The 26,639-nt window shown below is 50.4% G+C and overlaps 2 protein-coding genes across 2 annotated transcripts in view; one reads left to right on the top strand and one right to left on the bottom strand.

Moving 5' to 3' along the window:
• Positions 1-1,626: 1,626 nt before the first annotated feature.
• TGFB3 (transforming growth factor beta 3) lies at positions 1,627-23,141 on the top strand. The gene is made up of 7 exons (XM_046647861.1): positions 1,627-3,026; positions 10,650-10,813; positions 11,111-11,240; positions 16,594-16,701; positions 18,479-18,650; positions 20,806-20,959; positions 21,889-23,141. The coding sequence occupies exons 1-7, from the start codon at positions 2,675-2,677 to the stop codon at positions 22,045-22,047; spliced, it is 1,239 nt and encodes a 412-aa protein (XP_046503817.1). The 5' UTR covers positions 1,627-2,674; the 3' UTR covers positions 22,048-23,141.
• Positions 23,142-25,980: 2,839 nt separating this feature from the next.
• Positions 25,981-26,639, bottom strand: part of TTLL5 (tubulin tyrosine ligase like 5) — a 273,379-nt gene continuing 272,720 nt past the window's right edge. Inside the window, exon 33 of the mRNA XM_046647530.1 lies at positions 25,981-26,618. Coding sequence (XP_046503486.1) covers positions 26,596-26,618 — 23 coding nt within the window. The 3' untranslated portion in view covers positions 25,981-26,595. The remainder of the gene's footprint in view (positions 26,619-26,639) is intronic.

The raw sequence follows: 26,639 nt of genomic DNA, 5'->3' as shown, positions 1-26,639 counted from the left end.
GTAAACGTCAAAAATAGTTCTCAAACGATGGCTGAATTCCAGAGACAGTGTAGCCTAGTAGTTAAGCGCACAGAGTCTGGCAATAGACTTCCTGGGTGGAAATCTCAGTGCTGACACCCACTGGCTATATGACTTGTAAAAGTAACTTCAAAGGAAGTTACTTCAAGCTTTCTACACGTAGGTTTCCTCATTTGTTATGCGAATGAAAATAATGCCTACCCAAACTAGAGAGCCTGTGTTAAATATCACCTCCACCACTCACAAACAGCGTGGCCTTTTAAAATCGCTCTGTGCCTCAGTTTCCTCAACCGTAAACTGATCAACCACTATCCCGGGGACGCCACGAACATCCCTTCCGTTAGTGGCCTAGGAGCCTGGAGCTGGAACCAGCCCTCGCAAGAAGGGTCCAGGAAGGCGGGAATGTGGTGAGGTAGGGTGGTGGGGAGCAGCACTGATTGCCAGCAAAGTGATCAGTTCACAGGCAAGTCCTGTGTTGGGGGGCGCGGGGGTGGGGAGCAATGCGCCTTGCCCTCCCTAAGCCTCTGGGAAAATACCTAGAGGCTTAGGCTGAGAAGAACGAAAGCGGAGAAAACTTCCCCTCACCCATCTGGGAAATGGGCTCGGGCCAACTGCTGACTTTGCGCTCGCTGGCGCAGCTCCCTGCGGAACCCTGGGCGGGGAGGGAGGCTGCGAACATCTGGAGGACATTTCTGCGAGAGCGGCTGCAGCGGGGCTGGGGGAAGCAGAGGTGCACTTGTACGCACGTGGGGCCGCGGGGGAGGCCGCTCCCCGGGCCCCTCGGTCCTGTTCCCCTCGCCCTCTCTCGCAGCCCCTTCGCCCCCGCCCCCAGCCCGTCGTCTTCCCGGTTCTGACCCGCCGGGCCTCGTTCACTGGCGGCCTCGCCTCGCCAGAGGGCACCCTCGATCTGCCGGAAAAAAAAGCCACCATTTTTTTCCAAGTCCCTGGAGCATCTCCAAGCTTCAGCAAGCCACCCGACTCCAATCTTGTCAATGAAGAATCGGGGCCAGGATCGCCGCGGAGCTGAACCCACCTCCAACCCTGCTCCCAGGCCGGGCGTCACCCCCGCGGAGGGTGGGCACGGCCGCCCCTGCCCAGGCCCCGCGCGCTCCCCTGACCCTGCCCAGTGTCCCGCCTGGCCCGGGGGCGGCCCGGGACTGGGGGCCAGGGAGGGAGCGAGAGACAGGCCGAGGAGAGGACCGACTGACAGCTGGCGAGAGCGCGAAGGAGTTGGGGGAGAAGGAGGGAGGGGATTCACCGGGAGTAACTTTCCAGAAAAACAGTCAACGTGTAGCAGGAGTGACTCCAACAGGGGAAAAAAAGTTCAGTTACCACGTCGAACGAGAGGACTCGCAAAGTATTTTTCAAATGGGCTCGGCTTTTCCTGTGCCTGTTTAAAACATTAAGATCGTGCAGCAAACGAGGCTGCGTGCGCTGGTCCCTCCCTCCCCCACCCCGGCCAGAGACGTCATGGGAGGGAGGTATAAAATTTCAGCAGAGAGAAATAGAGAAAGCAGTGTGTGTGCATGTGTGTGTGCGAGAGAGAGAGAGAGAGAGAGAGAGAGAGAGAGAGAGAGAGGGAGAGAGGGAGAGGAGCGAGAGGGAAAGAGGAGCAGCAGGGGCAGAAAGGGAGGGAAGCAGAAAGCCAAGTCCCAGGGAAGGAGCAGGAGAGGCTAGAGATAGGGGAAGGAGCCCGAGAGAGGAGCAACAGCTTTCCGGAGCAGGCTGCACTGAACCGGCTGGCTTCTACTTGATTTTTCTTTTCCTTTTTATTTTTTAAAGAGAAGCAGGGAACAGAAGCAATGGCCGAGGGAGAAGACAAGCCGAGGTGCTGGTGACCCTGGGCGTCCAAGTGGATTATTGGGGCTGCTCTCCAAGGGCCTGTCCTCCCGGCCTTCCAATTGCACATAAGCCCCCTTCCCAGCCAATGAAGACGAGAGGCAGCGTGAACAAAGTCATTTAGAAAGCCCCCGAGGAAGTGTAAACAAAAGAGAAAGCATGAATGGTGTGCCAGAGAGACAAGTGTGTCCTGCGCTGCCCCCACCTTTAGCTGGGCCAGCAGCCGCCCAGCCCTGCCTCTCCCCACCTACTCACTGGTGATCTGACTTTTTTTTTTTTTAACATTTTTTTTTTCTTTTCTTTTCCATTCTCTTTTCTTATTCTCCTTCGGGGCAAGGCAAGGATTTTGATTTGGGGCCCCAGCCATGGTCCCTCTGCTCCTTCTTTAAAATACTCACTTTCTCCCCATCGCCAAGCGGCGTTTGGCAATATCAGATATCCGCTCTATTTATTTTTACCTAAGGAAAAACTCCAGCTCCCTTCCCACTCCCAGCTGCCTTGCCTCCCCTCCCAGCCCTCTGCTTGCCCTCCACCTGGCCTGCTGGGAGCCAGAGCCCAGCAGAACCTGTTTAGACACATGGAGAAGAAACCCAGAGCTGCAAGGCACACAGCCGGCTTCTTCGTGCTCAGGGTTGCCAGCGCTTCCTGGAAGTCCTGAAGCTCTCGCAGTGCAGTGAGTTCATGCACCTTCTTGCCAAGCCTCAGTCTTCGGGATCTAGGGAGGCCGCCTGGTTTTCCTCCCTCTTTCTGCACGTCTGCTGGGGTCTCCTCCTCGCCAGGCCTCGCAGCCCCCCTGGCCTCTCTCCCCGGCTCGCGCATGAAGATGCACTTGCAAAGGGCTCTGGTGGTCCTGGCCTTGCTGAACTTTGCCACGGTCAGCCTCTCTCTGTCCACTTGCACCACCTTGGACTTCGGCCACATCAAGAAGAAGAGGGTGGAAGCCATTAGGGGACAGATCTTGAGCAAACTCAGGCTCACCAGTCCCCCCGAGCCATCGGTGATGACCCACGTCCCCTACCAGGTCCTGGCCCTTTACAACAGCACCCGGGAGCTGCTGGAGGAGATGCATGGGGAGAGGGAGGACGGCTGCACTCAGGAAAACACGGAGTCGGAGTACTATGCCAAAGAAATCCATAAGTTCGACATGATCCAGGGCCTGGCGGAGCACAGTGAGTCCACATTCTCTATGGGCTGTCTGCTCTGGAGGGTCTGAACTGGAGTAGGGAGCTCCACAGAGGGGGGCCTAGCGGTGGCCACACGCCAGGGTGCTCCCGGTGCATCGGCACCAAGGCGCGGGAGGTGTGATGCGCGGTTGGGGCTGGGTAGGTGGGTGGGAAGGGAGACAGAGCCATTCTGGGAAGAGCCGGGTGCTTCTGGGAGGCCAGGAGCCTTGGAGTTGAGTGGCTTGCTGAACTCATCACATCTTTGAGTTTAATTGGGAATTACAGTGTGCTGTCCCGTTAACCTGTGTGCGTGAGCTGGCACATGCACAGATAGGTAACTGTAGGCACAGAGGTGCCCTTACAGGGCAGGGCTGCTCTCTGTCAAGCCCTTCCGTTCCAGGAGTGTGGAGACCTCTGTCTTCTCCTTGCTTTTCACAACTCATCGTGACACGTCTCCAGTTCCATTTTTCCAGTTCTTGGGAAGAAGGGTATACTTGCCCCAAATTAATGTCTGTCAAGCTTTTTGAAGCCCAGCTTCTTGCTGTCCAGGCCCTTCAGTCTACGCCACACACGTGACCCACGTGAGGTGTGTGGGGGGGGAGAAGGGTACGTACCTATGTTCACGTCTGCACGTGCTTTAGGACGATGTGTGGTCTTGCTCTGTACAGTAGACAGATTCGTGTGCTCAAAATGGGTGTCTTCCAGGCCTGTGGACACGGGGAAAGTAGGGCCATGGGTCTGGATGTGCAGATGATTGCTGCAGGCCCTTTTGTGTCTGCGTGTCATGGGAAGAGTGGGTGGGAGGGATGGCTGTGGGTACAGAGGGGACGTGTGTCTGGAAGTGCGTCCTCCCGAGAGGCTCCTGTCTGTGCCGAGACCCTGGGAGGCTTCTGGGTGAGCTGTCTGTGTGTTTGTACACGTGTGGAAGTCATGTGTGTTTACTGAACGGGGATTTAAAAAACCTCAATACAAGAGAGGGAGATTTGGCAGATGTTGAGAAACTGACAGCCCAGGAAGGAGGAATGTGAGCCACTCGTGGGCCAGGGACTCTGGGCGCAGCGCTGTTTGCTGTTCCGACCAGCAGGTGTCCTCGCCACCCTGACTACCTCAGCCTCTGCTCACCTGGGAGGTGGGCAGTGCTGGGAGGGGGCCGGGAGGGTGGGACAGAGCAGGCAGGGTGAGGGTGGCCAGCAGCAGGGGGACTGCAGAGGTTGAAAGGAACCTGGCTAGAGAGAAGGAAGAGGAGTGGGTGGCTGAGGGGTGGCTGAAGGTGCCAAAGGCCCAGCTGGGAGCTGACCCACACCAGGCCCAGGAGCCTGTGGTTACTGGCGAGGGGTTTCCACTCCCGTTTCCTGTGGCCGCTTGGAGTGCCCAGCCTTAGGATGTGGCTACCATGTGGAGTGGAGGCGGAGGATGAGGCAGTTAGTGCTCCCTGCCTAGGGGCTCCTCTGGGTGGGGCTGATTCAGGGTCTGCCAGGGCCCTACAGTTCCCAGAGGCACCAGCAGCTGGATGCCCCCAACCCCCTGGGCACCCATGGAGGCAGGAGATAGCAGCTCCAAATGTCGGAGGAGGGTAGAAAGCTGAGGCCTGCAGGAGAGGTCTGAGGAGAGTCCAGGGTGAGAGGGAAGGACTCAGACCTTAATGATCCGGGTCAGGAGGAGGAGTCCTGGGGAGGAGGGATTCTGAGTCACCAGGGCCCACCCCGCTTGGAATCCTGAACTGAGAATGAATGAGCCAGATAGAGGGAAGGGCACGCAGGTGCCAGTGGACATCAATTTTGTGCAGACACTCGGGTCAGAAATGGTGGATAGCCTTGGGAAACGCCAGGGCAGGCCCGCACAGATGCTGGGCAGCTCCAGGCTGCAGCGCCAGGACCTTCAGACTGTAGCAGGTGGGGGTGGCCTTGGGGCCAGGGAGCCGTGGTCAGGTGAGGAACAAACCCGCCACAGTGAGCAGGATGCTACGCCGGATATCGTGGAGGGGCCAGGGCGCAGTGGGACACAGGTAATGCCAGTGAGGTTCGCAGGTGCCAACAGGAAGCAAGCCCAGACTCTCTGCAGCTGCTGAAGGTGACACAGAGGCTGAGCAGACACAGCCTGGGCCCACCCTGCAGCTGGTCAGGTGCTGAGCCAGCCCCGGAGAGGCAGACGCACAGGCACACTAATTATAAAGAAGGCAGTGGGCAGATGCAAATGCCCAGCAGATGCTGAGTGGGAGCAGAGCGCCGTCACAGAGGCTCGGGGTGAGGGAAGCCTGTCTGGAGATCATGAGGGTGCACAGGGGCTGGTAGGGGATCTGTGGTGGGGCACTGGCAGGGTCTGGGTGCAGAGCCTTTGCCGGGGAGGTGACGAGATTGTGTTCTCTTCTACATTTCATCACCCCCAGCCCTTTGTCTCGCCTAGTGTACAGGCACTGGGAGGGAAATGACAGCAGGAGCTGGGGCAGGAAGACGGGGTGCCCGGCGAGCAGAGTGCAGGAAGGAATAATTTCCAGTGGCTCAGGAGAAAGGGCACCAAGGCGAGAGCAAAGAGGACAGGGCCCATCCTCTGGCTCTGCCCTGTCAGATACGTACCTTGATTTCCCTATTAAAATACGGAGGATGCTGAAACATGCATCACTGAAGTCATTGGCCCAAAAAGAGCAGGGACTCTAACCTGGACATTCTGCCTGCAGAATGCGTGCTGTTAGGCACTAATGCATATGTGTAAAATATGGATTTTAAGTCCCACGTTTAACCTTTAGGCTCTAATAGAACTTTGGTTTACAACGTGAACAAATCCCACGATGGACCAAGCAGGAGGAGATGGGAGCTGTCATCTCAGCAGCCCCGGTGGCGGATCGCACAGGGATGACTGGGTGTGCGCTTCCTTAGCTCTGCCTATTTTTTTTGGCCGGGAGATTTGTACTGCCACAAACATTCTCCCAAATTCAACAAAAGGGTTTTCTTTATCTGCTGAAGAGTCTCAAGCAGGTTGAGCAACTATACCGTGTGGAATTGGGCACGTCGCCTCTCTGAGCCTCAGTTTCCTCCTCTGTAAGTTAGAGAGAGTCTCTAAACTCTTTGAGCTGGAACAATTTGATGTGTCCATCTGGGCTGATTCAACGCAGCCTCTGCTAGGGGGTGAAGGCCAGACTCTGCAATCCCTTTTCTAATTCTCTAGGATTTTGCTATGGGGAGTAAGTAGAGGCTTTCTCTGACCCACGTGGTGGGGAAGGACACAGCTTTTTCAGTTCCGCTGTCATCCTTGTCATCAAGATATCACCGGTGTAGGTGTCATTTTAACTCCTGGCTTGTAATTATCTGTGTCTGGCGGCAGACTCTTGTTTTCATCCCAGAGCAGCGCTAAGACAGCCAGCAAACCCCATAGTTCCTGAGCAAAGAGAACACTTGAGATTTCAGCCTTTCTTTTCTGGATGCTACATTTAGATTTTATTCCTCCTGAAAATTAAAAGACGTTTCATATTGAAAGAACTCGTTTGTTCTAAGTGCCAGTGCCCTCTGCACACTAGTCAGTGTTTCTCCAAGGGGGGTCCAGAGGCTAGAGAAATGTGGATTCCCAGGCCCCCCACCCCACAGTATCAGAATCTTACGGGGGAGGGGGTCCTGGGGCATCTGTATTTTCAACAAGCTCTCTATTGATTCTTAAACTCCCTGAAGCTTAAGACTCAGTGAACTGGGGCAAAACCTTTCCTCAGAGGGTCTGCAAACGCAACTGCCCACAGAAGCCAAGCAGCTAATGCAAATGATCTAGAAGAAAAGCCACAACATACACACCGTGACAAACTGCACAGGACACTGGGCCTCAGGGGCATGGGGAGAAGAGGGTGTGTAGGGGTGGCTGGTGGGGGTGACCTGGAAGTGCGCCCATCCCCATGAGAGAGGCTTCTACTGCTCAGCTCCCACTGAGTTTTGCATTTAACCATGTGGGTCCAGCTTGACTAGATCTTACCGTTTCCCAGAAGAGCAGAAAATCTGGATCTTTGTGTGAAATTTCCCAACTTTTAACATGGGCTTAAAATGTTTATGGGCTTCTAATTCAAAATTTTAAAAAATGATGCATTGGCTAAACGACATGTCTCAAGCATTGAAAGGTTAACCCACTTAAAGGTTAAGTCATTAAAGCTGTGGTTTCTCAAACTTCCAGAACATGTGGAAGCCATGGTACCCTTTGCAGAGCACTCTAAACTGTGGTTCTCAACCCTGGCTGCACATCAGAATCATCTGGAGAGCCTAAAAAACAGAAAAGAAAAGAGCTCTGGACACGCCCATTCCGATGGAGTCAGAGTCTCTGGCGAGTCTGGCGTGATCTGTCATTAAGGCTCTCCAGGTGATGCTAATGTACGGCCAGGACAAAGAAGGACTGCCACGCTGATACATGTGGTCCCATCCTTGGAACCAGCAGTCATGTTACCAGTGGAAATGATGCATGCAAGCAAAGGCACATGTCGGAACCCAGGTGTCTCAAAACATTTTAAAAGGCGGTGGTCTAAACATGGTCAGTGATTTCCAGGTTTTTCCATGAATACTCTACTTGAATATTCTTTGCTTATTTTTCATTCCCTATAGCAAAAAAGAGAAAATGGCCTCTGTCGATATATATATTTCTTGTGCAATGGAAAAAGTTGGTCATAATTTAATTTGTAAAGGTGGACCCCCTAGTCCAGCTCTCGATAATACTAGTGTTCTGCAGAAGCATGGCTTAACCACAAAACTGCCTGGGAGTTGGCTCCTGTCTGAGGCGTAGGTTGGTACTCTAGGCTCATTTCGTGGAATCCTGCCACATTTTGCTGGTGAAACCATCCCTCCCCTGGATGATCTCTCAGGGCCCTCCAATGTCCAGAGTCTCCACTTCAATAGATGACATCAGAAGACCTGCGTTCAAATCTCACCTCTGCCACCTACTAGCTGAGTGACCTTGGGAAAATCATTTAACTTTCCTGACACTCACCTTTCTCGTTTGTTAAATAGTGAATTTTATTCTCATTCTCCTCAAGGATTGTCAGAGTCAGATGAGTTAATAAAAGCTCTATGAAATGGAAGGTGATGTTACTACATTTTTAAAATTTATGCTCTGACTCATCCACAAATTTTTTTTCTGCTGTTTCTCCCCAGATCCCTCCAGTACATAGTTGTATCCTTTAGTTGTGGGTCCTTCTAGTTGTGGCATGTGGGATGCCGCCTTAGCGTGGCCTAATGAGTGGTGCCATGTCCGCGCCCAGGATCTGAACCAGCGAAACCCTGGGCCGCCGAAGCGGAGCGTGCAAACTTAATCACTCGGCCACGGGGCCAGCCCCCATCCACAAATTTTTTAAAACATCATTATTCTTCAATGTTTTTAATTGCTAAGAAAGTTATATTTACATTTTCTTTTCTCTCCTAGGCAATTGTTTTTTAATCGCTAACAATTGTGTCTGAGCTTTGCTTGTTAGTGTCCATTTGTGTGACCTTAGCCAGGATCCCTCTGAACATCAGTTTCTTCATCCGAAGAGGATTTCACTAGACGATGCCTAAAGTTCCTTCTAAGTCTATTAGAAATCTGTAGATCCCAATGATAAAAATGACCCTTCCCATCTCCTTCTTGAAATATCCTTGAAATGCCCACCAAGAGGAGTCCATCACAGGGAACAGATGTCTGACTGATGGGCTGGAAAAACCAAGGAAGAGTGGTCACTAGGGTGTCTGAGGGCCCTCTTAGCTCATCGCGCCCCCCATCTCCTGGCTTGCCACTCTTTTGACTCCTCCGGCCCTCCTTGCTGGCACGTGGCATTTTCCATCCGCCTTTTCCTTTCACAGCAATGCGTGCATTGTGCCGACGTACTGTTGATCCCCTCTGTCAGCAGTTACTGGAGGTACTATTGGAACTGAAGCCATATTGATGACAGCTCCTTCAAAAACCAAGTATGTCAGTACTTCAGAGGGTTGCCAGTCCAAGTAGCTTATCCATGTCCAGAAGGTTACAAACTTGCAAACTTAAAAACTAAATTGCTCTCACGATTCCTCTTTCTGGTTCTATCTGAAATGGCTTAGGGAATAGTTGGCAGTACTTGTCCTTTCAAAGCCAATTATTAATCAGGGCTTCATTAGCTGGCATTCACACATTTGTTTTCCTAACATCTGTTCCATTAATTTTCTAAGAACCAGTGTCAGGCCCACCAGATGGCAATTTCCAGAAACACTCACTCCCCCTTTCCTAAAGATCAGTAGCACATTTGCTTGTTCCAGGCCTCTGATCCTTCCCGCCTTGTCCATGACTTCCCAAACCACCCCTCGGGGTGATTATGAGCTCATTCCAGCCATGTCCATTATGTGTGGAATCTGGGTCTATGAGCTTGAATTTCAACTTCTGGCTATTGTTACCATTTGTGTAGAAAGTTTTTCTCTGGGTGTTAATGCTGCTCAGACCTTGAGGTTGTAGAGTGTACAGGAGCAGAGACAGGATCTTTCGCTTCCCTTTCTCTGACTCTGAGGGGTGGGAAAGCATTTGCTGCCTTCTGTCTTGTGGACAAGGACGAAGAGGCCAGCAGGGTGACCGAGGCTGGCACAGCGTGTGCTGTCAAGGAAAGAAACCCTTGGAGAGAAAGGAGCCAATAGTGACGGACCAGCTCGGTCTGAAGAAACATCTGTGTGTCTGCCAGGCTCGAGGTGTGGGCTCTTTGCCATACCAGGGCTGTCTCGTTAGGTCTAAAACACGGTGTTGATAATGTCACTGCACTGCTCTAACACTTTCCATGGCTCCCTATTGTTAATGGCCTAAAATCCAACCCCTCAGCCTGACATTTCAGCCTTCCCACAGGTGGTCACCAGTCTGCTGTCCTGACCTCGTCTCGGGCTCTAGCCTGGCTGCCTGGGGTCCCTCTTACTTGCATTTCCTCCCCTCCCTGCCTTTGCTTCCAGCAGTCCTTCTTTGTAAAATTTCTTTCCTCTCCATCCTCAAACTCTTTCCTCCTGCAGGACCCAGTTCAAATATCACCTCTGCCGTGAAGTGCTCTCTGCTGTCTCGCTCCTTCTCTTTGCAGAAACTCCTGGGCTTCTCCAAAGGCCCGCCAAACTTTCCCTCTGGTCCTGTTATTTGGGTTTAGGTATTAATAACCTCCCCTTGGTATTAATCTCTTTGAAGGCAGGGCCGTGTCTATTCATTTTTGCTTCCCCGTGAGCACTATCCTTGGCACATAGAATTTGCTCAGCACACAGTCAATAAATGAATGAATGAATGCCCAAATGAACAAACACATGAAATGAATCGACTTGTATGAGACGATTAAACTACTAGGGGCAGTTGCAGCTATCTTTTGAGACTGTATATTTTCTAAAAGAGTAGGAAAAGCAGGCTGCAGAGCCTGCCAGGCTTGGGATGTCAAGGCAATGGGAGGAGGGGTGATTACATTTGACCGGCCAGTCCTAGTGCCATGTCCTGGGGCTCCGAGGTCTCCCTGCTCCTCACTCAGGCCTGTTTGTGATTCCAGGGCCACCAAGGATCTTCCTCCTCTCCCACCTTTAGATCTGAGGCCTCCAGCCTCTAGGAAGGTCACAGTTGGGACCTTGGCCACTTGGCAGGTGTCTGTTGGCAGCACTGTGCTCCTGTGGGTCCCACTCATGTTGCCCCTCTCCCCGCTGCTTTATCTCCTAGATGAGCTGGCCGTCTGCCCCAAAGGAATCACCTCCAAGGTTTTCCGCTTCAACGTGTCCTCAGTGGAGAAAAATGGAACCAACCTGTTCCGAGCAGAATTCCGGGTCTTGCGGGTGCCCAACCCCAGCTCCAAGCGCAACGAGCAGAGGATCGAGCTCTTCCAGGTGAACTCCCTTCCAGAACAGAAACCGCACAGATGGGAAAGCCAGCCCCCTTGCCCTATCAGACCTCCACGCTGCGCAGAGTTCAGCAGACCTGGGTGTGAATCCTGCCTTCTTTGGGCCTCACTTTCTGTATCTGTGTCCGTCATTAAGAGGGTTGAAAGAGTTGGGGTGCTTGAAGGAGCATTCAGGAACTTCTGGTTTCCTGTTGCTTCCCTCCCCTGCCCTCGTGCGTTGTGATGTCTCCTGCAGTCCTCCGTCCTGCCCTCGAGCACTTACTCCTTTCTCTGCCCTCTGTAGATACTCCGGCCAGATGAGCATATCGCCAAACAACGCTATATCGGTGGCAAGAACCTGCCCACGCGGGGCACCGCTGAGTGGCTGTCTTTTGATGTCACTGACACTGTGCGTGAATGGCTCTTGCGAAGAGGTAGGTCGACTCTTAGGTTGAGCGTTATGGAAGGAACCTCAGGTCCCTCGGTCTTTCATAAAACAGAGGGAAGAGGACAGAACTAGAGGAGCCACGGATCTGGGTTCAGAGCCGAGCTCTGCCGCTGACTCCATGTGTCCTTCATCCATCCGCTCATCTAATGCTTATTAAATGCTCGCTCTGAGCTGGGCCTTGGGGATGCAGCAGTGAACAAGACACGTGTGGCTCTAGATCTCAGGGGGCTTTTGTTCTGATGGGAGAGACACCTAATAAACAAGTAAACATATTGACGAAGAGGAATTTCAGATAATGTAAGTACATGAAGAGCAGAAAGAGGGCAGTGTGATAAGGAGCGGCTGGGGTCCAGCATTACATGCTCAGGGAGGGTCTCTGTGAAGAAGGAGTTTGAATTGAGATCTGGGTGATGAGAAGCAGCCAGCCCGTGGAGGTCAGGATAAACGATGTTCAAAGCAAAGGAAAGAGTGGGGCCCAGGCCCTCAGGTGGGAACAAGCTTGCTTTGTTCCAGTAACAGCAAACAGACTGGTGTGGCTGGAGTGGAGTGAGCTGGGGGCTCAGAGAGGTCACTGGGGCCATATGACTTAGGACCTTTAAGGCCGTGATCAGGTTTTAGGACTTAGAAAATTCCAAGTGTGATGAGAAGTCCTGGGAGTGTTATAATCAGGCCTGGGGATGTGGGGGGAGGTGATTTGGTTTACATCTTTAAAACACCCCTCTGGTTGCCATGAGGTCGAGGGAAGAAGCGAGAACAGCAGTTGGGGGCAGGAGCTGAGGTGAGAGCATGGGGTCTTCGCTGGGGCAGTGGCAGTGGGCATGGAGACGGTGTGGATTTGTTCTGTTTTGGCAGTAGAGCCAATCAGTAGGCTGATTAGGTATGGGGTGTGAGGACACAAGAGGAGTCTAGGATGACTTCTAGGAGTTCGGACTCAACAGCCAGGTGGGAACACTTACTGAAATAGAGGAGACTGGGAGAAGAGCAGGTTTGGGGGCAGGCTCTGTTGTGGCCAATATAGTGTGAAAGGCTTGGTAGTCATCCAAGTAGAGCTGTGCAACAGGCATATCAAACATCACTCATCCTGAATGTCTCACCCACCCGCTCTGTTTCCTCACCTGGAAAACAAGGTAATGGTGCCTCCCAGTCATGCTTCCCAGAGCTGTCTTAAGGGCCTCTTGTATTTGGGAGAACCTCATGGCTTTCAGCCTGTTATACAAGAGAAAGCTTTTATTGGGTCAGATAAGGAAACTGAGGCCCAGAGAAGTTGAGCGACTTGACCAAGGTCACCCAGCCTGAACTAGAACTGGAGTCTCCTGACTGACAGTCACGGTGTCTCAGGACACCACGCTCTACTGTTTCTCCCCTCTTTGACTTGGTGGTGCTGCCTGGTCTGAGCTCAGTGGCTGGGGTACCTGTGGCCGTCCCATCTCTTCCTTCTCTCCTTCTTGCAAAGAGTTTTCTACTGTCATCAGCTGCCATAGAACCACAGTCCATCCACACACTGATGTCCAGAGTCCCTGGGCCAGGTGGGTCCTTTCTTGTCCTTGATGTTTTAGGAAACTAGAACTTAAAGCTCTAAGGCAGAGATCACAAACTGTGTGGACTACATATTGTTTTAAATTAACTAGTGGTCAACAATTTTTGTTTCTGTTTTTACAATCAGGAGATTTCACATAAAACCTGCGCTTCTAGCTCTTCTTGAAAAATTGGAAGATTTCTGGTAATGATCCACTAGAGATGAGTAGTGGCCACCTCTTGAGGTGGGACATGCGTTTTTCGTGTCCCCACAGGCCCCACCATTCCCCAGTGTTCCCCAAGAGTGAGGCTGGCAGTCCCTGTTCAGGATGACTTGCTGGCTCGCTTTGCTCATTTGCATAACCTGCCTAGGCCGTGTAGGCATCCGAGTTTGCAGGTCCCCATCGAAGAGGCCTTGCCTGTAGACTGGGCTGGCAGCTCATGGGCTGGAGGTCTTCCCCAGCTCCAAGGGTTCCCAGGAATTCCATCCTCTCTCTCCGACTGAGCACGAAGGCAAAAGCCTAGGACAGACCACGTGGATCTGCTGACAGCAGCACTGCTGGGAATTCTGACTCAGACAGCCCTCCGCCTAGAGCCCGCCATGGCCACAGAAAGAAGAGGCCGGGGAAATTAATCTCTTAGCTTCCCTGTCTGATTTTGATCAGCTCCACCTGGATGTCTTTGAAGCCCTGGGCACTTGAAGGAGTTCTTATTTTCACAGCTGCAGCACTCAATGAGAAGTTTGCATCGAGAATGATTTCCATCCTTGAGACATCAAAAAGATAATTTCGTAATAAAACCTATGGGTCCCCCACCCACCACCCCACCGCTGCCAACTCTGAGGTTAGTTCTTCATTAGAACCTTCAGTTCCCACTCAGACAGCTGCGCCCGCCCCTCGTGCGGGGGATCACACCCAGACCTTGGCTTATGCGGAGCTCAACAGTCTCTTCAGAGGTCGTGGCCCCAGACGAGGCAGCACATGGACTCCAAATGGAACGCTTGGTGGTGGGGACTGATGAGGAAACTGAGTCATACATATGGTCTTGGATTCATTCAGCAAACATCTGAGAGCCTACTGTCCACCAGGTTCCCAGGCTGCCTTCTGGGTCCAGAGCTGGCTGGAGCCCCATCCAGGGTTGGAGGCCCAGGCCCTCAAACGCTTGTGCTGTTGCTCCACACAGTCTGTGGCTTCTCTGTGTGCAGGGCCAGGCCTCCCCTAGCTGGGCAGAGTGCATGCCCAGCCGCATGGCTCAGGACAGGGGGTACTCTGGGAAAACACAAGCTTTTTGCATCTCAGCGAATATGTTGGCATCTTCCTTGGTGGTCTCTGTTGGGCCTTTGTTCCCATTTGTTTCTAACAATTAGGAAAGTGGCTCTGACATCAGGCTGCCTGTGTTTGCATCCTTGTTCTACCACTTACTGGTTGGGTACCGTGGGCAAGCCATTTAATTTCCCTAAGCCTCAGTGGTCTCATCTATATAATGGGGTAATAATATTTCTGACTTTGTGGGATTATTCTGGAGATTAAATGAGTTAATGCATGTGAAGTCATAGAGTGGAGCTTGACATGCAGTAATACTCAACAAATGTTGGTGATTATTGTCATCATTCTCTGAGCCTTCCACCTAGACAGAGCCTGTTGGGTAAGCCAGGCCATCATCTCACACTTACCACCTATACTCCAGCCCCAACTCTCCCCAGCACATCTGTCTGCACCTTGACTTTGCAACTCACAGAGTCCTAGAGCTTGTCCACTCCGGGTCTCCGCTGGCCCCCCTTCAACCCTCTGGCTCCTAGGAAGTGTACTGTTTTATGTAGCCCATTTGAGCGACTCCAGCTCCTTCTTCTAGCTGCCTTAAACCAGGAAGAAGACCCTTCTTATGCCTCCCTCCCTCCCTCTCTGTTCACTTCTTGTTCTCTGGCTGGGGCTCAGCTTCCTTGTTGTATTGGCCCCTTTGCTCCCCACCCGAGCTAACCTTCTGGAACAGAGATCTTCAAGCTCAGCAGGTATCAGTGTGTCCCAGAGACTCCCTGACTTGGGGTAGAACAAAGAGGCTGGGCTCCGGAGTTTATGGAAGAAGGGATAGAGTTGGTTTTTAACCAATAGGACTGGGACGTCCAGGTCTGCCTAATGGTGACTGGAATCTCTGGGCTTGGGTGAATTTGCCCATGAGAAGGATGCTGAGCTGGCCTGGACTCTGGGTTTTTCCCTGATGACACTAGATTTCAGGAAGACTGCAGCTTGGCCCCAAGGCTGGATGCTCACACAGAATGAGGAGTGGCCTCAGGGAGAAGTAAATCAATCAGCAACCTGACATGCTGACCTTGGCCCCAGAGAGGTCCATCCCCTGTGACCTTTCCTACACCTGACCACAGCTCACTGCTGCCCCAGGATCAACAGAGCTTCCCCAGTTGAGTCTTACCCACCAGAACTGACATGATATGAGACCTTACCTGGTTTCCCTGCATAAAATACTGAATTCAATTCAAATCCCACCTCCTTTTTTTTGCTGAAGAAGATTAGCCCTGAGCTAACATCTGTGCCAGTCTTCCTCCACTTTATATGTGGGTGGCCACCACAGCATGGCTGATGAGTGGTACAGGTCTGCTCCTGGGATCCAAACCTGCAAACCCAGGCTGCTGAAGCAGAATACACTGAACTTAACCACTATGCTATGGGGCTGGCCCCAAATTTTTCCCATCTTATTCTTACTTTTCTCCTTCCACTTTACTCAACCCTTTTTACTGATTTTCTTGCTTCCCCAATTTTAGTTTCCAAGACACCTCATCCCACAACTAATAGGAGAAAGGGCCAGAGCTGGCCTTGTTGCACCAGAGTGTCGTCACCAAAGCCTGGCTCCTGCAGGCTTCCTCAGGCTGCTCTCTCTGAGCTCGTGTCCTCTGGACCCTTGTCCACAGCCCCCTGCTGTCTCCTCCAGCCTGTTCTCTCATTTCACAACTGTCTTCCTGAGCTGTTCGTTCTCCCTCAGGGAGCCACCACCTTCCCAACTTCCCCACTGGGGTGAACAAGGATTCCCAAAGAAGAAACCGCCACGTAGCTTTCAGCTCCTATGTCCTGTTCCTCACGGAACGTATGGCCGAGTGTGACCGTGATTTTCATCGTCTCTCCTCTGGAGGCTGCCACTCGCTCTCTGTCTACAATCAGATCCCCGGTGGAAATGCTGGCATCTCCCACCGGGACCGAGTCTGCTGCGTGTTTGCAGGTGACCTGATCTCACATCTCTTCCTGAGTTTTAATCCTGTGGCTTAGACTGAGCCACCTTCCTCCCATCTTGTGGCCCTTTGGGTTGTGGCCTGTGAATGACTGCTTCTCTGCCTCAAAGTTCTTCAGTTTTGCCTCTCCCGGGTCTCCCCCCGGGAGACCACCGCCTCTTCTCATCATCCTTCCTCAGCAGGTTGGCTTGAATATCTCCTCTCCCAACAAGCACCTAGGTGGCACGACTGTTTTTTTCCTTCCTTTGTCTATCCTCATTCTTTTGCCCCGTGGTAGGCTGGTAACTTCTTTCCAATACCATCCTTTGGTATCTAGATGACTTTGGTAAGTAGATGACTATTAAAATTCTCCTTCATCATGCCCCATTTGGTTGTTCATAATATAACAGGAGTACATGGAATGTGGCAACATGAGCATGCAGGTCTGCTCTAGCTTCAGCAGCACATGCTGTCTCCTCGGACCCTCAACATAAGGCAGCCCCTGTGATTGCCCATGGCAGCAGAGTCCTGGCCCTCCCATACATGGGTGGCGGGTACGCTTCTCCATCATCAAAGTGCTTTCTCACCAACTCTGTGCCTTATTTTGCAGAGTCCAACTTAGGTCTGGAAATCAGCATTCATTGTCCATGTCACACCTTTCAGCCCAATGGAGATATCCTGGAAAACATTCACGAGGTGATGGAAATCAAATTCAAAGGTAACAAGATGGATGTGTATGGTAGGGTAGGTAGGGGGCATTAATGAGGCAGGAGAGAACGGGAGACCCCTACCAGACCCCAAGAAAAGGAACCAAGCTCCCTCACAGAGATAGCCATCTAGTTTGTACTTGAGTACTCTGCTTTGCCCCCAAATCGATGAGTGTGACTTTCAGTTTATAGATATAGGGAATATATTAGCATTTGGAAGACAGAGTTATGCTGGTAAGAGCCATGAAATAATGTAGGCAAGCCTCTCTCTCTGAGCTCAGTAGTAAAATGGGTCTGGGAGTACCTTTCACAAGGTTGTCATGCAAATTACATGAGATAACAAATGTAAGACACAGGGCCACAAATGCTCAACCAACAATAGTTGTCTTCCCCGTCCCTGAAAGAAGTGGATTCTGTGGCCATGAATATGAGTCCCCTGACTTCTGAGCCTTCAGATGTTGCCCAGCCCACCTGCTCCTTGCCCAGGAGTCACTGGGGTTTGAATGATTGCTTCGGGGCTAGGATATTCGTGTTGAGATGGCAAAATAGTTGAGAGTCATTTCCGGTTTTCCAATATTTGTCTAAGGTGCTCAGCCCAGACAATCTCTGGATTTCGGGGAAGTTCTCTGTTCCTTTCCTAGTCCCATTTTGGACAATTGAGGCACACCTGAGGCCAGGTGGTTGGTCGTCAAATCAACCAAGTCGAAGCCTGAGGTCAGAGTCTTGTCTGGAAAAAGGTGCAGGCCTTTCTTGGCTCCCGGCCCTGGGCAGTCTCTTATCCTTCGAGGGCTCTATTTCAGACCCTATTTTTTTTAAAAGCCAAGGATCTCACATCTTAATCACAGAACCTCAGAGCTCAGAAGACCTTCGAAGTCCTTACCTAAAGGCCAGGTTAGGACGAAATCATCCCATTTCAGTGAACAGTTAGTTTGTTCATTAAGATTTTCAGAAAAGGAGATTTGAGATCCGGGCCTCCCATTTACCTCACAGTCCTGGTGTCCCTTCCTGAGGTCCATGGCCCTCCAGTCACTATGCAAATTAAACTCCTCACGTTCCTGTCCTTGGTGGAGAAAGACAACAGCTGTCTGTCTGTCTCCAAACAGATCTCCTTTTAGTTGAGACTCTTTCTAATTCAATCTTTAGTCTTTTCCTTTTCAGATGAAATAGCAAGTTTTCTTTCCAGAATTTGTTTGCTAAGCTGTTTCTCATACACTTGAGTATCTCGTCTGAGTTTTATAGTGAACAAACTTTTGAAACTATAAATGCAGTGTCAGTGTTAACAATTATTCATTCCTGTTCCTCTGGCTCCCGTTCAAACTATCTTAAATTGTGACACTTCTGATTCTAAGTGGGACTTCTGTGCTATCTTGACCAAGTCAGAGTATAAGAGGAAACTCACACCCTGGGATTCGAAGTCTCAGAATCTAAACTGACAACCGGAGGTATGTGTTAGGTGGCCACCTAGTGACACGGATGCTTCATGGATCCCTGACGATCCCCAGGAAGCATCTCAGGAAGGGTTCTCTGTCCTCCGGAAGATGTACGCACAGGAGTCAAGAGGGGACCCCATCAGGGGCGTCCTGCGGGTTCCTTTGATACCAGTCCCTCCACCCAGTCTTCCCCTTCCTGCAGGTGGACATTAGCCTGAAGCTGCCCCGCCTCCCCCACCTTCCTCGCAGATGGCACCACCCCTCCTCCTGAGCAGTGATGGGACGGGATAGGATGAGAAAGCAGCCCGCAGGCTGCCTTCCTTAGACAGCAGATTGTCACCTTCCTTCCCTTCTGCAGGTGTGGACAGTGAAGATGATCATGGCCGTGGAGACTTGGGGCGCCTCAAGAAGCAGAAGGACCACCACAACCCTCATCTAATCCTCATGATGATTCCCCCACATCGGCTGGACAACCCAGGCCAGGGGGGTCAGAGGAAGAAGCGGGCCCTGGACACCAATTACTGCTTCCGGTGAGCCTGGGCCCACTCAGTGTCCGTGAACTCCTGAGACAACATTTACTGTGTGCCTGTCATGGGTCACGCTCCAGGCCTAAGTTGTGCTCAGCTGAGTGGCCCTGATGCTTTCACAAACATCTCCAGGAATAAAGACTTAGAACTTTGCTCTTCTGGGAGCCCCACTGTTTTTCTGCAGCCCAGCTCTGTAAGGGCCTGGATGAAGTAAATGAGGAGGAGAGTGTTGCTAAAATGGTTTGGATTGGAGAGGCTTGGCTGAAACCTCTCCATGGTTTCCATGTTTTAAAGTATTTGTAGGGTATGTTGCCTGGTGGTGAGATTAATGCCGGAACTTCCATTAGAGAAGTGCTCAGGACCCTGTGAAGGGTCCAAGGATGCTACTGATGAGAGAACATAGGGCAGTCTCCATTTGCAAGGGGGAATTTGAGCTAGAGAAATTAGTGAACTAATTCAGAAATAGTTGGGTAGCCACTGTAAAGAGAGAAAAAAAGACAGAGTCTCTTCTATTATTTAGCTTCTCATTTATAAGGGAGGGGCATGATAAAGCATACACAACAATTATAAAAGGTAGAAAATGACCACATCCATGAGACGGTCTGAAGGATAAAGCGCTTTAAGAATTTGGAGCAAGGAGCCCATCTGTAGATGCAGGAAAGCCTTCAGAAGGGTGTGGAACTTGAGCTGAGCCTTCGAGGATGAGTGAGGTTTGGGAATGTAGGGATACAGGAGGAGGAAGCCCTTCTGGTAAAGGAAGGTACATGAATGGGTCCATTTGCCTGGAGAAGAGGATGCCTGACCAGAGCTGGGGAGAATGAACTGGGAAATCTTTAGATCTAAAACCATGTCTTATGGGGAACAACTGAATGAACTAGAGATGCTGAGCTTGGGAACAGAATGTATAGGAGAGGCAGTGCAGTTGCCTCCATCTGAAGGCTGGCACACAGACTTGTTCTCCTTGGCTCTTAATCAGTTAGGAATGAATGCTCTTGGCTGCAAGTAACAGTGGCTTAAACCCCAGGAGATTTCTTGTTTATAAGAAGCCTAGAGCAGCAGGCTCAGGGCTGGTCTGGCTGTGTAATTATGCCATTGAGGACACAGGCTTTCCCTCTCTCCAGTCTGCCATGATTAGTATGGTGGCTTTTCATCTTCTTGCTTATGGTCACAGTGACTGCTAGAGCTCCAGGCATCCTGTTCATGCTCAAGACAAGAAGAACAGAGAAGTGGCAGAACCAGCAGCTTTCTTCTTCCATCTGTGACTTTTATAAAGGATCAACTATCTTTGCCAGAATTTTCCCTCACCCCCTGCATACTTCTCCTTATGTCTGATTGGTCATCGTTGGGTTACATGACCACCCCTAGCTGCAAGGGAAGCCAGGAAAACAAGCATCTGGTGTTCTAGACTGTAATGGGAGATGGTAAGGGAGAAGAGGGGTAGGAATGGCTATTGAGTAGATAACCAAGAGTGTCTGCCATGGTTCACCCTTGGAACCTACAGGAAGCCAGATTTTGGCCAGTAGCTGCCTTTGGAAGTAGCAAGTTCTAGGTCTCAGCAGATTTTGAACCACAGGCTGGATGCCCACTTGGCAAGGGGCGTGCCCAAATGGATTTCTGCAGACAACAGAATTGAAGTGGCCTGATGGTCACAGCTGGGGTGATCTAAGAATCAGGAGTCTAATAGAAGGATATGCCTCGTTTTGACTCGGCCTCTAGATTTGGTCTAAGCAGTCATCTACTGTACTATCCAAGCTGCATGAGCTTTAAGTTCATTTCCGGTTGGGTGCACATGAGGGAGGTAACAATAAAACCAACCTCAACAAAGCTGGGTTGGCTAGTAACTTTCAGTGGTTTTATGTAGAGCATGTTAAGTCTGTTTTGATTTGTGATGTAAAAGGGGCAGGGCCACTTTTGCTTTTTTTCTCTTCATGCATCATCTGTATATGCAGTTATGTCCTTGGGATCATGGTCTTCAGCACAGGAAACTGCCTGTATGGTTTATACAGCTCAATGCACTTGAACCTGGGAGTCCATTGATTAGAGCTACTCTTAGGATGGCCAGGAAGGACTCAAGTGCAAACATGAGGGCCATTTCTGAAGTCTGTTATCTTGGTGGTTTCCTTTTAGGTTGATTTTCTATAAATATTTTTTGTTGTAGCAATTTGGAGGAGAACTGCTGTGTGCGCCCTCTCTACATTGACTTTCGACAGGATCTGGGCTGGAAATGGGTCCACGAGCCTAAGGGCTACTACGCCAACTTCTGCTCAGGCCCTTGCCCGTACCTCCGCAGTGCGGACACAACCCACAGCACGGTATGGAGCAGGGCTCATGCCACACGGGGCACTGGGGCTGGCTGGTCAGGCCGCTTGTTTAAAAGATTGCTTGAAGGACTGAATGTTGCATGAGCGAATAATGACCTGGGGTGAGTAGGATCCCTTTGGTGAAGGGTCTGATCTTGGCACCCTGGCCCAACTCTACTTGATCACATTCTGCCCTTTAAAATTTCTTCCATAGTTTCAACCAGACTTTTTATTTGTTCTGTCTAAAGCTTTTGGTACCATGGGAGTTAATTAGCAGTCACACGCTACCCTGTATGTCAGAGATGCACATGGCTAGCAAGGAAGTGGGGGCAGAAAGGCTGCCATCAGTTACAGAACTCTGGTAATTCCAGCCTCTTGGATGTGTAAGAGTTATTTTGAAAGACAATGTAAAAAACACAGAAGCAGCTAATATGAAACGATGGGGAGAGACAGGGAGTGAGAGGGAAGTCCATGACTCTGAAACTAGCTTGTTCTTTCCCTCAGGGGGAATCAAAAATAGGGGGTTAATTGGTGAAGCAGGTTTCCTTATAGCTCATTATTACCACATCCTGTCTGGGCCCCCATCCTCTGGCATTTACTAAACGGCTCAAGGCAATGTTTAGTGAGTATGTTTCTCGCCAAGTGACCAGTTACAGCTAGGAAGACCAATGTAAGAGTGTTTTCTTAAGAGCAAAGAGAATTTCCTCATCAATTTAAAGTCACCCAATAACTGTTACATGCCTAAACTGATAAGGCTCAAGCAGGTGGCGGGTGTTCTACATTCTCCCTTTCTGGATGGACAGCAACTAGTCCACCCAAACTGCCTTCCACCAATCCCTCTGAAATAGCATCGATGGCCAGTTTACTACGTGCTCAGTCTCTGGAGCAGCCCCTGGAAAAAGTGTGGCTTTCCAACCTCTAAGTGATGCTTCCCTCCCCAGGTGCTGGGACTGTACAACACCCTGAATCCCGAGGCATCTGCCTCACCTTGCTGTGTGCCCCAGGACTTGGAGCCCCTGACCATCCTGTACTATGTCGGGAGGACCCCCAAGGTCGAACAGCTCTCTAACATGGTGGTGAAGTCCTGTAAGTGCAGCTGAGGCCCCGCCTGTGACGTTGAGAGAGGAGAGAGAAGTGCCACTGCCTGCCTGCCTGCTCCTCGGGAAACACAAAAGCAACAGACCTCACCTAGAGGCCTGGAGCCACAACCTTCAGCTCCAGGCACGTGGCTGAGACGGAGGTTCCGGAACCTCCTGGAACATTTCTCTTTCTTGCTGGCTCTGAGAATCACTGTGGTAAAGAAAGTGTGGGTTTGGTTAGGGGAAGGCCGAACTCTTTAGAACACACAGATCTTCTGTGACATAGACAGAGGTGGTGGGGACAGAGGAAGAGGGATGACAAGTCGACACGTCGTGCAGCAGTGGGATTTGGGATATCCTAGGGAGGACGAAGGGCAGAGAATGGCCAGGACAGGGCCAGACTGGAAGACACTGCTGAGCTGAGGTCGGCTTTGCTCATCGCTGCCCCTCATCTGCTCTAGGGAATCTGGACTACGTTATACAAGGCAAGCATTTTTCTTCAGACAGGTTACCAAGACAAAGTCCCAGAATTGTATCTCACACTCCCTGGGATTCAGGACAAATCTGTTCTTTTTGCAAATTGTCCCCTTGACATCAATCAGCATCAAGGGTCATTACAGGGAGAAAATCCAGGTAATGTAGTTCCAGGGCCATCACCTATACTGGGCCCTGTGGATATGCTGAACTCAGAAGCAGAAGGTGGGAATTAACCCTCTCCTGTCTGCCCTCTGGGGTCCTCCTCTCGCCTTCTTCCTCCCCTTGGACATCTGGCTAGACACCTTCCAGGTCAGGGTGCACGTGTCTGGATCTTGGGTCTGTGCAGCCTTGGGGCCATGTGGGTTCTCCCCTCGCTCCCCAAGACCCTGTGCTCATCTAGTGTTCCTGGAAGCAGGTGCTAAACATGTGAGGCACGCGGGGAAGTTGACATGTGCCACACAATGACTTGGCCCCAGATGCATAGACTGAGGTATAAAGACAAATACAGATATTACTCTCAAAATCTTTGTATAAATAAATATTTTTGGGGAATCTTGGATCATTTCATCTTCTGGAAGATTGTTTCTAGAACAGTAAAAGCCTTATTCTAAGGTGTAAGTCTGACTGGATAAATACCCTTAATTACTCTTTTCATAACTCCACGTCGACATCTACCAACCAGAGGTAACTGGAACCTGGGGTGGAGAATCTCGAACATCGAATACATTGCTTAGTGTGAACACCTGGGACAGTGCACACTGCGCTGCCTTCTGCCAGCTTAGAAGGCTGCACTGGTGTTTGTATTCCCTTCCTTTCTCAGAGTATGTTATTCTCAGACACACAGAGGCAGTGGCTCAGATTTGTAGAAAGTATACAAATTTAACTGTGGGCAGGGTCACGGTGTGAACTCTTGCATATGGAAATGTGTTGGTGTGTACATTCACTATAAATTACCAACATCATTATTTTTGAAAATCTCATCTCATCCTCTAAATCAGTTGAGAATTAGAGAAACTGTCTGCGGAAAATGGCCTAGGAATATAAGGCTGATACTGTTAGCAAGTTGAGCCTAAAAGTGCTCGCCAGGGACCCCTTTTCAGACAGTGGGCCTCTTGTCAGGAATTCGGCAATGTGAGAGAACAAGAAAAGGACAATCCTGTAGTTCTCTTTTGAGGTCATAGATCCCAGAGCAATACAGAATTCTATTGTGGTATCAACGTCCACCTGAAGCAACCGTCTGCAATGAGTGAGGAACCATCTAGAAGCTCCTGAAAAGCATGTTCCTTGGGGCCAGCCCGGTGGTGCAGCGGTTAAGTTCACACATTCCGTTTCATGGCCCAGGGTTCGCAGGTTCGGATCCCGGGCGTGGACCTACGCACCGCTTATCAAGCGGTAGCGTTCCACATATAAAATAGAGGAAGATGGGCACGGATGTTAGCTCAGGGCCAATCTTCCTCAAAAAACAAACAAACAAATATGTTCCTCTACTGAAATCACTTTGCCCCTGGTAAAAAAAGTCTATTTGAAGCTAAAATCTTCAGGGTGAAGGATGTGTACAATATGTTCGTCCCTGTGTGTGTGTGTGTGTAGGCATGTGTGTACCTTGCTCCTTCTGGAGTTCTCCCACACTGAATTCCTGAGTTTGGTTACCAAGCCAAAGGGCTTCTCTCTGGCTTTAGCCCATGTGGCACCCATTTACTTCCAGTGCACTTCAGGGGCTATGTCCCCGCCCTAAACACAGGCTGGGCGGTTGGGTTCCATCTTATCCCAGGGAGGCAGAGGCTTTCGAGAGGGGATGCAGCAGGCCTGGCTCCTCACCCATGGCCACTGCTACCCAAATTTCAGAGTCTATCCACTTAGAGAAGTCATTCTCAAATTTCAGGGCCATGAGATTCATCCAAGTGTTTATTGAAAATGTGTAATTTCAGGCTGCAGCTCTAGAGATGTCTTTAGGACTGGGGGTAGTGTCCAGCCTGCCTAAAAACTACATTTTGGGAAGCAGTGCCTTTATACCTGACATCATTGGTCCTTACTCGAGGCTTAAATAAGGAAGAGGGAAATAATCTTTCCAGCCCTAGAATAAACTTTCCTTTTTATCCAACCTCATATGACATCACTAAAATGTTGGCCATCCTAATGAACCAAGGCAACGAGAAGTGTTTCCTGAAGTATCTCAAAGAAAACAGAACACGCTGTGATTCCAAACGTTCTTTTTATGTTAGAGCTCTATTCTTATCTTAATCAGCAGATATAAATACGGGAGGGGTCTGCAGTCCAGCCTCCCCATTCCACATGTCATTTACAGGCACTACAGAAACTTGAACCATTCTGTCCGTCTTCAAAAATACACGCTTGTTTTGGGGAAAGGTAAGGAGGGACACTGCTGTTGAAAGGAGGATCGTATGATCTGTCTGGTTTATTACCAAGAGAAGTCCAGTGCCAGTAAAAACGACTTGAAAGTACTTGAGTCATGAAGGGAGAGATCTGGAGTCCGGTCTTATGCCTGATCAGCACATGGTGAACACACTAAGCAATTAGCTTGAGGATTCAATTTTGATGGTTACCTAGGGCAATTCCAAGCACTCTAGCTGGTCTAAAAGTCCTTTTATAGGGCTCATACCTTCTTATCCTTTTTCACAAGATCCATATGTTGAGTCTCCCTAAACATCTTATTTCCCAAGTCTACACATCAGCAGGGGACTATGAAGGAATTCGAATTTGCCTCCTAACCAATTCACAACCAAGTTAGCAAACGGTTAAGATGGTCCTCACACTCTACCCAGAAGCCCCAGGAACATCTGGGATGCATCCTCTCTTCTCTCCTGCAATCGACAGACTTCATCCTTCACAAGCAAACAAAACACTTCAATGTGCTCAAACCTGTGTTCATTCGCTAAGAAGGCAATAAAGTCCCTTTTCTCTCTTTTTGGCTGTCATTTTTCTTTTGAGGTTTCACTGCTGAGTCTTTAGCATCCTGTAGAAACCCCAGACTCTGGATTCTCACCCTGTAACTCCCTAGGGCAGCTAAGTCAATTCTTCAGTGGGCTCTGCAGCCACCTTTCAACCTTTTCTCCAGCAGAAGCTGGAGAGGAGCTGGGACAGACGAGGAAGCCAGAGCAGAGTTTTAGTGGAAAGCAGTCAGGGGCCGTGCCGCATCACTCTGATGAGCTGTTTAGGTAAACAAGGTGCAACTGGATACACATTCACGTGCCACCGGAGGACCTGTCTGTTGTGGTCTGATAACGGAGACATTTGCACACAGCAGCTTCCCAGGGGCGGGAGCCACCCGTGGGGAACAGCCTGGACCCACCATCTGCTGAAACTGAATCTAAGAATAAAATATCTCTTTCTAGCTCACATTTCTAAAATGAAGTTTAAAAAATTGCTCAGCAATGAAATAAAAGGAGAAGTTGGTCCCATTTCAGTCTTGTTTGCGAATACTGATTGTTGGGAAATTAGTAAATGGAAAGAAGAAAATAAAAATAGAATTACTTTATTAATTTTAGAAATCAGTAATTCCAAAGGGTGTCTTTACCGTGGCTCATGTGGGCAGCAGCACATTTTCTCCACTCTCCGGGAAACTCGTGATGTGAGCTCCCCTTCCCCCCAAACCCTGAAAGTGGAAGAACAACTCTGGTAGATAACGTTGGGATTTTAGGTTTGTAGGAAGCAAAGCTTAATACTGCAATCTGGAAAAGAAGAGGAAGCAAAATGCAAATAGCCAAAGAGCCTCTTTTATATCATCTCTGTGTGGTAGCAGGAGAGGGACAGAGAAGACCTAAGCAGGTTGGGGGAGGGGGTAAAAGGGGTAAAAGATACACGTGTGCTCTGACGGGGTATATAATGCATCAGTTGAATGTCCCCACTGCCAAGATCCATCACAACCCAGCTGATGTGTTTTCCTGTCGTCTCAGTAAAAGTCTGGATTGGCTACTGGCAACAGCGTACTGCCACTTCTGCTCGAAGGCTCTGGGGACTGAGGCAGCAAAAAAATACCATGGCCCCCCTGCTGCGCTGGTGGACACTCCCCCCGCGGTCACACACCCAGGAGGAGTGGGAGCAGTGCACAGGTTCTTCCTCCGAGCTCGTGGCTCATCTTTTAGTGTGAGCAGGATCTGGAAAAGAGGAAAACAACT

Source organism: Equus quagga, chromosome 20, assembly GCF_021613505.1.
Source record: "Equus quagga isolate Etosha38 chromosome 20, UCLA_HA_Equagga_1.0, whole genome shotgun sequence".
NCBI lineage: Eukaryota > Metazoa > Chordata > Mammalia > Perissodactyla > Equidae > Equus > Equus quagga.
Note: the sequence above shows the minus strand (reverse complement) of the source record. Positions and strands in the feature narration are given on the sequence as shown.